This window comes from Rhinolophus sinicus, chromosome 4, assembly GCF_057876585.1.
Source record: "Rhinolophus sinicus isolate RSI-liver-muscle chromosome 4, RSI-T2T, whole genome shotgun sequence".
In the NCBI taxonomy this organism is placed as follows: domain Eukaryota; kingdom Metazoa; phylum Chordata; class Mammalia; order Chiroptera; family Rhinolophidae; genus Rhinolophus; species Rhinolophus sinicus.
In genome coordinates this window covers 96,620,522-96,633,345 of record NC_142504.1, presented here as the reverse complement: position 1 = coordinate 96,633,345, position 12,824 = coordinate 96,620,522, and the positions used below count along the sequence as shown (strand labels likewise).

Sequence of the window (12,824 nt, the reverse complement as noted above, 5' to 3'; positions counted from 1 at the left end):
AGGTTTCCCCCAATCATTAATAAAAAATCTGAAATCTGTGCTCAGTTTGTGAGCTGTACATAAGCAGGTGGTGGGCAGGTTTGGCCCACAGGCCACAGTTTGCTGGTCCCTGTTGGGGTTTCACAACTACCACATGAGCTAGGTTGGGAAGGGGGTACCATCTTCCTAAAAGGTGAAGGAACCACCCTCCTGCTCCCCAAGGAGGTGAAACTGCAGCCCCAGAGCCAATTCGTGCCCGAGCCGAGACCAGAACTCCAGACTATTAATGATGAATCTACTGTTTCCATCATTTGGCTACATTGACTCTTGTGCAAAAGGCACCAAGGGGCAATAAACATGAGAGAAGTCCCTGAGATGTGGTGGGGAGTAAGGTGGTGGGGAGGGAGGCAGAGAGGAAAGCCCGCAAGATCCGGAGTTGGTTGTGGAGCTGCCCAGGGCCGTCCAGTGCCTGGAATGTCGTGGGCGCCCAGTAAATGAATATTTGTTGAATTAACCGTCTTGGCTGCAGCCTGTTATCTCCTGGGGCATGCCCTCTTCTTGGGCTGCCCTCTGTGCAGGGCAGGGGGTGATGGGGCTTGCCTCATCTCCCACCTCCATCCTGCCCCAAGAGATGACTCCAAATGGGGCACTGAGGCACTGCTCACACAGGGCCTGACTTCATGGATTTGCATGAGGTCATCATGATGGCACAAGAGGGCGATGTTACAACCCCATAGTTGGGAGCCAGGGTCCTGACCTGGGGTAGGTCCTTTGCCAGAAACTCACCAGGTCATTCGGGATAAGTTGCGCCATCTTTGTGGGCTTTCATTTGCTCTTCTGATAAATGGGCTTCGTGATGTCAGCCCAGCTTACTTCTCAAGGTATTTTGAAAATCAAAGGCATTTAAGTGGAAAAGGATAAAGTGCTACAAAAAAAACATAGGGACAAGGACAAACTGTGAACGTCTCCACCTTCCCTTTGCATCTCTGTTAAGGTCACTTAAGTCTTTTCCATTGATTTGGCATTTCTGGGCCAGCCTAACAATTTTTAAATGATTGCAGCTTTTTAATCGATTTTAATATCTGTCACTACTTGTGCTCTTTCATTATTCTTTAAAAACACTAGCTATTCTTACCTTTTCAAATCAAGACATTAAGTCATTTGAAAAAAGAATCCTGTTGGAATTTTGATTGCTATGCCATTAAATGCGTGTGTGGAGAATTGCATATACCTCACCCGGGTACACATTTCCATTTACCCAAGCGTTCCTTTAGGTATCTCAGTAATGCTTTACAATTCTCTACATATCGCTGCGACACATTCTTGGTAAGTTTACACCCAAGTATTATATATTTTTATCACTCTTATGAATGGAACCTTCTCATTACTCACCTCTCTTCTTCCCCTCCCTTCTGTCTTTCCATCTGGCTTCCATTCCTCACTTGCCTCATCTCCTCTTCCCTTGCTGTCCTTTCATATTGGTGTTGTGTATTTACATGTCTTTGTTTCCTTGCTATGGAAGCAATAGTCTGGGCTCTGCGGTGAGCTGGCTCCAACCATCGGCAAACTCAGAGAGCAGCTCTGAGCAAAGCCTGCTCCGGGAGACAGACATAAAATTATGCAAGTTCAAGGGGAAAAAATCACAGCAATGAATCTGCTCTCTTTCTTGGAGAGGCACCCCTTTCCCTGACAGTGCCTTGGGGCCTCCCACGACCTTGATTAGCTCAGGATAAGGGTAAATAAACACTGGCTCCATCCCTCAGCTGCCCTGGACCCAGTCGCCCGCCTCCATGAAATTACATGTCCATGGCCCTCTCTGCCTCTCATGCCTCACCCCTAATCTGTGGGCCACGTTTTCCTTCAGAAGAGCATGAGTCAGCCCCCATCTCCCATCTTCCCCATCCCCTCATCAAAGTCTCCTGACTGGTCCCTCTGTTTCACCCTGGCTCTCCTAGTGTCTGCAGCAGTCTGGCCTTTAGGGTCACGTCCCCTTCTGTTCAACGACCTGCCGAGGCTCTCATTTCACTCAGGGTAAGAGCCAGAGAGAGCAATTCCGATTCCGGTGGCTGCCCCGCATGCCCTGCTTATCTCTCAGTCCTGGCCCCCCTCTTGCTCCCTCCTTACTGTGCCTTGAACCCAACGGACATGCACCCCTCCCCCCCAGTGCCCTCACATGTGCGGTTCCTTCTCCCTGGCACTCCTTCCTCCAGTGGTTCACGCTCATACTTAATCTAGGCAGGTTTCTGTGCAGGTGTCACCTGTTCAGGGAGGCCACACCTCCAATTCCCAGAACTTTAATTCTTCTTCCTCTGTTTTTCTCCGTATCACTTATCATCTGCCCTCCGATAAACTGTTGTATTTAGTTATTGTTCCTCTCCCTGCAATAGAAATAAAAGGTACGTGCATAAGGTAATGACTTCATCTGTTTTGTTTATTGCTGTGTCCTCCCCAGTAGTTAGAAGAGTACATGGCATACACTAGGCGTACCATAAACACTGATTAAATCAAATAACAAATAAGTTTCATTTGATGTATTGATTCATCCATTCATTCAACGAACACATGCAACGCTAAGTGCTGGGGATGAAACAGCCAGCTCAGACTCAACCTTTGAAGAGTGGAAAACTGTGGCAGTCAAGGGGGCAGATGTATTAGGTTCAATTCCTTTCTCTCCTACTCTTGACTTGTGTGGCCTTGGGAAAGTCATTGTACCCCTCTGAGCCTCCGTTTTTCCAATAAGCAATGACTAATGTTTTAGTATGTCCCAAATATTGAATAGGACATACTTAAACACTAAAATATTATTCATTATGTAAAACTCAAATTTAACTGGGAGTCCTGTGATTTTCTTGGCTAACTCTGGAAACTCTAATTCAAGGTCACATGACTATAAGTGGCAGAGTTAGGATTTGAACCCGGTCTGGCTCCAGAGGCAAGTTTTTAATGATCCCACTTTGCGGCCTCTCTCTTGCCTGGTCTACTTTCCCTTCCGTTCAGGCACTTCCATTGCCCCAGGCCTGGCCTCTACACTGACGAGTCTAACCTGGGCCTCCCTTCCTCAGATGCCCCCTTGTCTGAGGCCAGTTCCTTAGCCACACGCTTTGTACCTTCCAAAAGCATAATTGGGTCATCCCACTAAAATTCAACATTTATGTATCGAGCAGTTTTTATGTATAACCCTCTGCTAAAGTAGCTTTGGCTAATAGATTCATTCCAGAAAGGGTTGAAACAGTCCCCAGAAGTTCCTCGTCTTTTAGATACCTTCAATATGACCCCGATGGCGGGTCTGCTACGCTCCAGGCAGTGTTACACAGCCATTTTCACTGAGTTGTCTGCAGACTCATCCCCACGTTTGTTCTCTAGTCAAGGCAAGTGACACTAATGGGACGATTAGCAGGCTAGATAGGATGGAAGGGCAATGCTGGGGGGGAGGCAGAGAGGGGGTATTTGGCACTACCGAGGGCCTCTTCTTTCTCAGTCCATGACTAATCTTTTGTAAGATCTTTCCAAGAAGACATTCCCAACCTTTCCTCATTTCCCACCCCCTCAGGTACTATTTTCTGTGCCAACGCTGGCTCGCAGTGGATGAAGATGATGGCCAGCTGTTCAGGGAGCTGTTGCCAGTGGATGAGTCTTATGTGCAAGACGAGGACGAGGGTGGTGACAACAACCTGGGCCTGGAGCAGAAAGGTTTCCTCAACTAGAGATCATTTCTTCCCTCCAGCACCCCTCCCCTCTCTCCCACCCTAGATCTCCATCTTCCCTGTCTCTCCTGTGAGCTCTGGTTGCTTCTTTCTCTGGCATTCTATGTGTACTGCCATCTCATTACTCCACAGCAAGAATAGGGGGGTGGGGGGACGTATTCCCACAGCATAAGGCTGGGTATAAAGTACAAGGCTTGGAATGGAATGGAATGGAATGGAATGGAATGGAATGGAATGGAATGGAATGGAATGGAATGGAATGGAATGGAATGGAATGGGTTATAGCCGGTTCTGACTTAGTCTGGTGTCCTGCCCTCCAGGCGTATTAGAGGGTCTCAGTACATTTTTGTCAAGGGAAAGAATGAACTTGCAAGGGTTCTGTGATGCTTCTGCTCTCCTCCTTGAAACTTGCATCTTTAAATTCTTCCCAACCTGGGACATTCTTCCCAAACCAGGGCTCCTGGCTGATGAGCCTCTGACCCTTGCCGTCACCCAAAGTCTCCCCTATGTATCTTACAACGTTCCTGATTGAGGGCTTCCCGGGTGAGCTGGGGGTGAGGGAGACCTCATGTCTGCTTCTCAGACTCAAAGCAACTGCAGAGCAACACATCCTGCAAGGAAAGCTATTCATAGAAATGGTCAACACACTCATTGAATCATACGCAGTCCATTTCCTCTTGTTTCCTTCATCGGAGGAGCAATCTACCAGTCACTTCTCCACACTCCTCTCCTGCAGATAAATGTACCACATTCTCCGTGACCATAAAGACTGGGGACAAGAAGAATGCGGGCACTGATGCCAAGGTCTTCATCACGCTCTTTGGCACGGAAGATAACACTGGTAAGAAAGCAATGGAGGGTCGCACACGTTCTCCCCAGGGAGACTGGAAGACTCGGCAGCATGTTCCAAGGAAACCCTGGTCATGCCCCCCCCCCCCCGCCCCATTCTCTGTCTCTCATTCCCTCCCTTCCTCCCTCTCCCTCATTGAGTTGTAGGCGTTCCTTATATCTTTTGGGGATGAACCCCTTGTCAGATATATGGTTTGCAAATAGCTTTTTCCTATTCTGCAGGTTGCCTTTTCACTCTGTTGATAGTTTCTTTTGCTGTGCCTAAACTTTTTAGTTTGATGTAGTCCCACTTGCTTATTTTCGTTTTTGCGGTCTGCGCTGTTGGTGTCACATCCATGAAATCGTTGCCAAGGCTAACGTCATGAAGTTTTGCCTTATGTTTTCTTCTTGGGGGTTTACAGTTTTCAGGGCTTCTGTTTGAGTCTTGAATCCATGTTGAGTTGATTTTTGTGAAGGGCGTAAGATAAGGGCCCAAATTAATTCTTGTACATGTGAATATCCAGTTTTGCCAGCACCGTTTATGGAAGAGACTGTTCTTTTCCCACTGTGTAGTATTCTTGCGTGCCTCTGACTCTGGACAAACTGCATGCAACTAGCCTTATCAGAGAAAAGGGTTGTGAATGTTGGTTCCTTTGGAAATTCTTCCTAAATCTTACTAAAGCTGTCCAACTGCACTCTATGGGGACAGAGTCTCTGCCCTCTCTCTTGTCTTCATTGCTGCCTCTACAGCCCTAGAAGTGTGTGGAAGCCCTGTGAATCATCTTCCTTTTGGTGTCCTCACCCAAGGTAATGGTGACCAACCCTGTGGTCAGTCTTGTTCTAGGCCTTTCTGAAAGTTTTTACCATTTCCTGTGTCCTTCCTAGAGACATCACTCAGTTTCCCTTTCAAAAGCGTACTTAAGGGGCTCCCCAATCCAAACAGTGAGTGGTCTCTTCTCTGTGTTTTCTGCCAGCTTTCTCCTTCTGTTCTAATGGCAGAGGTAGCCCTAACTCTAACCGCACCCCAATAAGGACAATGGTGGCTCTTCCCCACCTCCAGTGAGATTCAGCCAATGGATTCCATGGTGCTCTCAATATGAGATGCTCAGGGAATTTGGAGTCATTCTGGAACTTCTGCCCAGGTACTCAGAAAGCTGGTACTTAGTGGTGGAGTCAGCCAGGCACTTTGGCCACCTGTCCAGTCATTCAGAGTGAGTTCAGAGAGAGTCCTTCAAATAGCCATCATGTATTTGCTCAAAATACATGATGTGGGTCCAGAGCCTCGTGCTAAGTATTGTTGAAGGACAAAGTGATCTAATCCATGATCTTGGGGTTTTATAATATTAGCTCACATGCTAATACAATGGTGTGGTGGCAGAGCATGGACTCAAGTTTCACTGATTGATTTACATTTCTGCTCTACCAGTTATTATCTGTGTGACCTTGGGAAAGTTACTTCACCTCTCTGTGCGTTAGTTTCCCCCATTTGTAAAATGGAGATTAAACTAGTGTATATCTCACAGAGTTGTGGATTTAATGAAATTGAACATGTAAAATATTTGAGACAAAATGACCCTCAGTAAACATTCAATATTATTATTTAATAGGTTAGATCATATATAATGAATGAATTGGGTGAGAACTTATAAATGTATGTAATTGTGGTACTTATAAATGTATGTAATTGTGGCACTGAACTTATAATTGTATGTATTGTGGTAGTTACTGAACAATGTGCCATGGAATTGAGGGTCTCTAACAACTCCTTTTATTTGCCAAGGGATTTCTATGCGTTAGGTGCCTTCTTGAGCACTCAAAAGTCATCATCTTATTTAATCTTCACAATTCTATGGGAAGGCACCAAGACCACCCCTTTTGACATTTGAGGAAACCAAGTCTCAGAGAATTAAGTAATTTGCCCACAGCCACCCAGATATTCAATGGGAAAGCCAGGCATCGAACCAAGGGCTGTCTGGTTTTGGTGCACTTAAACCAGTCAGTAACGGGCCTGTGAGTATCAGGAGACTTCCGGCCTGAGGTGAGCTCAGAGCTGGGACCTACAGGGGAAACGCAGTACATGCTGAGGAGGGGGGGATGGCACTGACACTGAGACTGTCTCAAATTTCAGACTGGTGTCGCAGCCAAGGTCCCAGGACAGATTACATAGGTGAGGTGGCTTGTGGGGGGCATTTGAAGCCATCCCTCATGTGTTATTCAGAGAAGAGTCGCCAGAGAACTCCCACATGCCCCAGCCTGCATGGGAGTCCCTGTTTCTCCGGGGAGCATGGGGCGGGGGGCTTTGACCCTGGCTGTCTCCCCATGTGGAGAAATGGGAGGGGTGTGGAAGGAGAGCAGACACTGACAGGGCCCTACCACTTTCTCCTGGATGACTGTGGATAAGGCACTTCGCCTTTAGATGTAGCTCCTTTTCTTGAGATACAAACTGGAAATAAGAATACATACCTCAGAGGGTTTTTGTGAAGCTCAATAAAGATGCACACCAACACAGAATATGCCAAAGGTGCCCAGTGGATAACGATTGCACAGTCTAAAACTGATGAAAATTCACGAGTTTGGTCATTATGATGAAAGACTGAAAGGGGTGGTCAGACTAGGTTTGAAAGTTCTCAGGACCAGCCAATCATTTTGGGATCATTTGGTTGGCAGGAATCACCTTCCTGGAATCTTCCAAGGTCAACAGTGACATGTTTGAGAGAGACAGCATCGAAATCTTCACAGTGGAAACACTGGACCTGGGAGAGTTATGGAAAATCAGGATTGGCCACGATAACACAGGTCTGGCTTCTCTCCCCTCTGTTCCCTGCTAAGAACAGAAAGACCACAGACAGGTCCCTGTAGGGATCTGGGAAAGCATCTAGGGGCAACTTGGATGTCACTTTCTCTAATGACACAACATCCTTAATCCCTTCAGCCCAGTGGAGCCCTGGCCACACACAGAAATTCTGAACCAATTGGTCTGGGGTGGGGCCTGGACACTGGTGAATTTTAAAGCCTTCCCTCATCCCCCACCCCTAGTGATTTCAATGTGCAGCCAGATTTAAGAATCCCTGATCTAGCTCAGTGGCTCTCAAACTTGAGTGTGCGTCAGAACCATCTGGGGAAGGGGGGGTGGGGCTTGTTAAAACACAGATTTCTAAGTCCCATCCCCAGAATCTTTGATTCAGTAAATCTGGGCTGGGGCCTAAGAGTTTATATTTCTCACAAGTGATGCTGAGGCTGCTGTTTTGGGGACACACCCCCCTTTGAGAATCACTGATCTATCCAGTCCTTTCCAAGACCCATTGACACTCCAGCAAGACAAAGGATGTATCCAAGTTTGTTCTAAGTAAAGCCAGACTCGTTTTCATGGTCTTCAAACCACGTTTTCTTAGTCTACAGAAGGCGGCCCTTCTGCCAGCCCCTGGGACTGAGGGAAGAGGTTCCCTGCCTGGCTGCCATTGCCTTCTTTAAGCTTGAGCACTCCTTTCTGCAGGGAATATGGACCATCAGTCCTTCACTGATTCCCCTGCCCTTCACGAATCACAAACTGAGGCCAGCGGTCTGGGAGTGTCTTTGCTGTCACGGGGTGAAATTATAAAGTCCTGTTAACATAGGCCCTCTTTAGCATCTCTGGGCTCCCTGTTTGGAGTGCCTTCCACCAGGGACAATGTCCTTGCTTTTCTCTCCTCAGACTCCCTACCCTCCTGTCATCTCTTCCCCATGCTCTTTTGCGCCTGCTAATTTCATTGACAGCAGCCTGGAGTGTGAGCCAGCTCCAGCTGGGGGCATGTTTTCACAGGAATCATGTTAGTAATGCTGTAAACAAAAGGGGTGACACGTTTATGGTGAAGCTGTGGGCATCAGCCTCTGAGTAGGAAGGATGTTCGGAATCCCTGAAGTTAGCCATAGGAAGCCACGCTGTAGAAGTCCTTGACGGCTTCTGTCTCCTCTCCTTCCAGGCAAGGCTCCGGGCTGGTTTTTAGAGTGGGTAGAGGTGGATGCCCCATCGCTTGGAAAGAGCATGACCTTCCCCTGCGGCCGCTGGCTGGCCAAGAATGAAGACGACGGAGCCCTCGTCAGGGACCTCTTCCACGTGGAGCTTCAGACGAGGCTGTACACACCATGTAGGAACTATACACAACAAGGCTGCCCTACTTCCAGGCTCCATCACCCGCTCCCCTACCTGGGTCCCAAACCCTCCTCCAGTGTCCACTCTGGGCCAGGCCAACCTTAGAGATTGCGGTCTCTTCCTCCTTTCCCAAATTCCCTGGACCCCATGCAAACCGTGGGCTGAACCCTGGTCCCAGGGAAAGAAAATATGGGACTCCTTCCAAGCTCCACCCCAAACTAGCTGGTGACCACAGGCAGAGAGCCTGACCTCTCTGGGATTCAGTTCCCTTGTCTGAAAAACAGAGATCAGAATACAGGATGGTCGTAAGGTCCAAAAAGGAAGAAAGATAAAGGTCTAACTGGGAGATATAATTATCAACGCCATCATCCATCCTCATTCCATTCATTAACACACCAGAGAAATTACCGCTATAAGATTGTATCCTGATGGGGGGAAAAAAAGAAGTTGAAAAGAAGTTAAATGTAATTCCTTTACCAGCTAAAGGAAAAGAGGAAGGGGAATAATTAGATAAGGTTTTGACACTTCCCTTCCACTGTCAACATCAGAAAGTATGTATTAAATATTTACATACTTGTACATGTAGGTACATGCTAGACAGTGGGACTCAAACTGAAATCAAACCATAAAAATCTGTCTGAATATGCTAAAATCTGAACCAAACCCAAACAATACAATTTCTTTCTAACTAAATAATTAAGTATCCCAAAAGATTTCCCCCAGATAATTCATACTTAAACAGTGTGAATCAGTAGTGATGAAGATTCCCCCCCAAACAACTCATACTCAGTATGAATCAGTGATGAATGTTTTTTTTATTTTGCTTTGTTTTTTTGTGTGTGGTTTTTTTGTTTTGTTTTGTTTTGGGTTTTTTTGCCTACAGCAATTAAACTAGAAATGACCAGATCATCAAAATACTTTTTGGTGCAAAGCCTCAAATAAAGTGACATTTCCCTCTAGTAAAGTCCCTGCATATACAAAGCAAGTTCTAGATCCAGCCTCAGCCCCCGGAATCTGACTGTACTCTAAGACAGACATACTGATCTGACAGATGTGCGCATAGAGCTGGCAGCAGTATTGGCAGGGAGCCTTGCCAAACAGGGACAGAAGTACCCGTTTTGCCCTTTGTGCCATAGGATAGGCCTCGCTCTCTATAGGAAGAAGAAAAAAAAAGAATTTGTATAACCTGACCTTGAATATATTCAGTTCCAGTCTGATATTAAAACTAATCCACTTGCCCTTTGTCTTACACTCACATTTGCCAAAAAGAAAACAAAGTGCCGGAGAGACTTGACTTTCAGACTGACCAGTCTTGGAGGCAGCTTCAAAGTGCAGCTCTCCCCAGGCGGGAGCACAGAGAGGAGGGGTGTGCTACTCAGAACCTACTTCCCTGATAGGTAAAGGTCTTGGGGGCCCAAAGCCAGAGAGTTCCAGGGACTGGGGAGCTATAGTCCCAGGAATGGTGGGGGACAGTGCCCAGCCATCATCATCAGGAGCCTAGAAAGAATCAAGGCAGTTGGTTCATCAAGGCTTCTCAGTACATGTGAAACCACGAAGAACACAACCAGACGAAGCCGTGCACGGACCGGCTGAAATGTGCTGCCCACAGAGCAGAGGCATATAAATTAGGAAGGGGGATGTTGTGATGTCTGAACGTATAGGCTCCACGGAGAAGGCGGGAGGCAGTGTACAGCCCTGAATGTCAGAATCACACCTAGGGATAGTTACTTTGCCTCTCTGAGCCTTGGTTTTCTCATTTGTAAAATGGAGTACAATAATACCTACTCCATGGGGTTATTGTGAAGATTAAATGAGATAAGGAATGCAGCATGCTTAACACGAAGTCTGACGTAGCAAATACTCAATGAATAACAACTATTACTACTGCAAGTATATTACTACAATTCTACGGCAAAGTACTCATAATAAATGAAAAGCAAATTCCTCCTCTGGAGAAGGTTGGAGTCACCTGTGAGAAGGTGACTTCTAAAGTGATTCCTTTCGAGGGTCAAAATCACGGGATAAGGTTAATTTCCATTTGAGTTGTATCTCTGGGTTTCCTTTCTTTTTTATTGTGACCCAGCGTAAGTATACACATTTATATACAAATGCAAAACACGAAAACGTCACAAAGAATTTTAGCTCACTATGTTAGGTAAACGTGGCCCAACGAAGGTCCCCGGGCAGCAGCTCCTGGGGAAGAGGTCCAGGGCGGTGGTGCTGGTGGAGAACGTGACCTTGCCTGTGTTTGGTTCTTGTTCTCATGACCCCTCTGATTTAACCCTCTGTCCCTTACCCTCAGTTGTTCCTTATGAGATCACCTTCTACACGAGCGATGTGTTTGCCGCTGGGACAAACGCCAGCGTCTTCATTGTCATCTATGGTTGCGATGGTCTGTGCACCGAGCAGAGGAAGTTGTGCAGCAACAAGAGGGAACAGAAGGTGTTCTTTGAGAGGAAGTCTGCCTCTCGCTTCATTATGGAGGTACGTGGGCTCAGCAGGCTGCTAGGGAGCCAGGCTTGGGGGGTGAGGTGGGCCCAGAAGATGGAGGGTAAGAAGGATCCCTGTGTGCAGAGGCAGACGTGTCTGTCACCTGGATGGGCTTCTGTGAGTGAGGAAGATGGGCCTCTCTGGGCCTCAGTACATCTGAGTACAGGAGGATGGTGAGTCTTGCCCTGTCTCTCCAGAACTAGTGCCAGGGTCAAAGATCATAATGAGTGGACAGAGCTTGGGAAAACCAGAGGCACAATTCCACCCCCATTGGGGCCATCTTTAGTGCTACCAACAGCAGACATGTCTCCACGGGAAGAGCCTGGCTTCCTGACTCACTCATCACACAGCTGTGTCTCCCGCTCATCCACCAAGCTATGGCCAAGGAACCTGATGCAGAACAGCCCATTTGTTCCTTGGCTTCCTCCTCAGCTCTGGCCTAGAGGTTTGGTTGGTTGATGTTTGCTATGGATGTGGGTCACAGCTCCTTGATCTCCTGTACACCTCAGTTCAGTACCTCCCGTGTGCACCCACTGTGCGTCCCCTGTGCACCCACTGTGTTAGACTGGGTGGGAGAGACAAGAGAAAGGGAGGACCCAGACTCTGACTGCAAGGGGCTTGCAGTCCAGCTAGGGAACCCCCAACCTCCACATAAAGTTAATGAGAGAATTTGGTAATCATCCCAATGGGTGCTTCTGTGGGTAAGAAGACGCTGTCATACAGCTTTACCTGTATTAACTTCCTTAACCCTCGGAGCAACCATGGGCTGTGATTATTATCCCTGTTTGAAGATGGGGAAACTGACGCACAGAGAGTTTAGTTGCTTACATAAAATCACACAGCTGGACTGTAGGGGAAGCAGGATTCAAACCCAGGGGGATTGGCTCAGAATATACGCTCTTAGCCCCTACAGTAGACTAGCCCATGGGGATGAGGGCATATGGCAGGGCTGACTGAGTCTGCTGTGGGTGTCAGAGATGAGAGAAGCTCCCTGGAAATGATGGCTTTGAGCTGGATCTGTAGATGGTCATAAGAAGGGATAAGGAGGGGAGGACTGCTGAGCCAGGGGACCATCGTGGTAGAAGTAAACACAGCACGTGGTTTGAGATTCGGCCAGGGGGACGTGATTAAGGGAGAGGACCCAATAAAGCAGGACTTCAAGGGGACACCTCTGAAGGAGAAGAGCTGGCATTCTCAGGAGCCTGGACTCCCCAGGTAGTGGAGACCTTTGGAGATGCGGCCCCTGCTTTCTGATGGGAAACAAAGTCCAGAGCACCTTCCTTCTTCCCTGGCCAGTGTCTGTCCCAGGGACTCCCTACTCCCTCCCCACCTTCCCTGGGAGCAATCAACACTTGTGGGAAGGTTGCCATCTTGGTGGAATATGTTAGCAAGGAAAATTCAAGAGTGATTCATCTATCCACACAAAATCACCTCTCATCCACCCAAGATGTCGTGGTGAGTGAGTCATCCCAGCCTGATGCTTTCACTGGCTGGGCTGTGATTACACCTCAACATGACTTCCGGGGGGTTTTATCAATGAAATCCCCACTAACAGGCAGCTATCATTTGCTAGTTATTTGTTGCTTTTTTTTTTTCCCCTTTTCTCTTTTCATATCTATTTGGGTGTTGGGGGAATAGAAGAACTTGGAAACACATGAAAAAGATTTGCTCTTTCTTCATATCTCTTTTTTGAC

General features: G+C 47.4%; 1 protein-coding gene across 4 annotated transcripts in view; it reads left to right on the top strand.

The window, feature by feature from the left end:
• Positions 1-12,824, top strand: part of LOXHD1 (lipoxygenase homology PLAT domains 1) — a 141,341-nt gene that overhangs the window by 81,807 nt on the left and 46,710 nt on the right. For all 4 annotated transcript variants that reach the window (XM_074340031.2, XM_088797976.1, XM_074340030.2 and 1 more), the window contains exons 22-26: positions 3,530-3,669; positions 4,420-4,524; positions 7,179-7,307; positions 8,471-8,635; positions 10,943-11,124. In XM_074340031.2, coding sequence (XP_074196132.2) covers positions 3,530-3,669; positions 4,420-4,524; positions 7,179-7,307; positions 8,471-8,635; positions 10,943-11,124 — 721 coding nt within the window. The remainder of the gene's footprint in view (positions 1-3,529; positions 3,670-4,419; positions 4,525-7,178; positions 7,308-8,470; positions 8,636-10,942; positions 11,125-12,824) is intronic.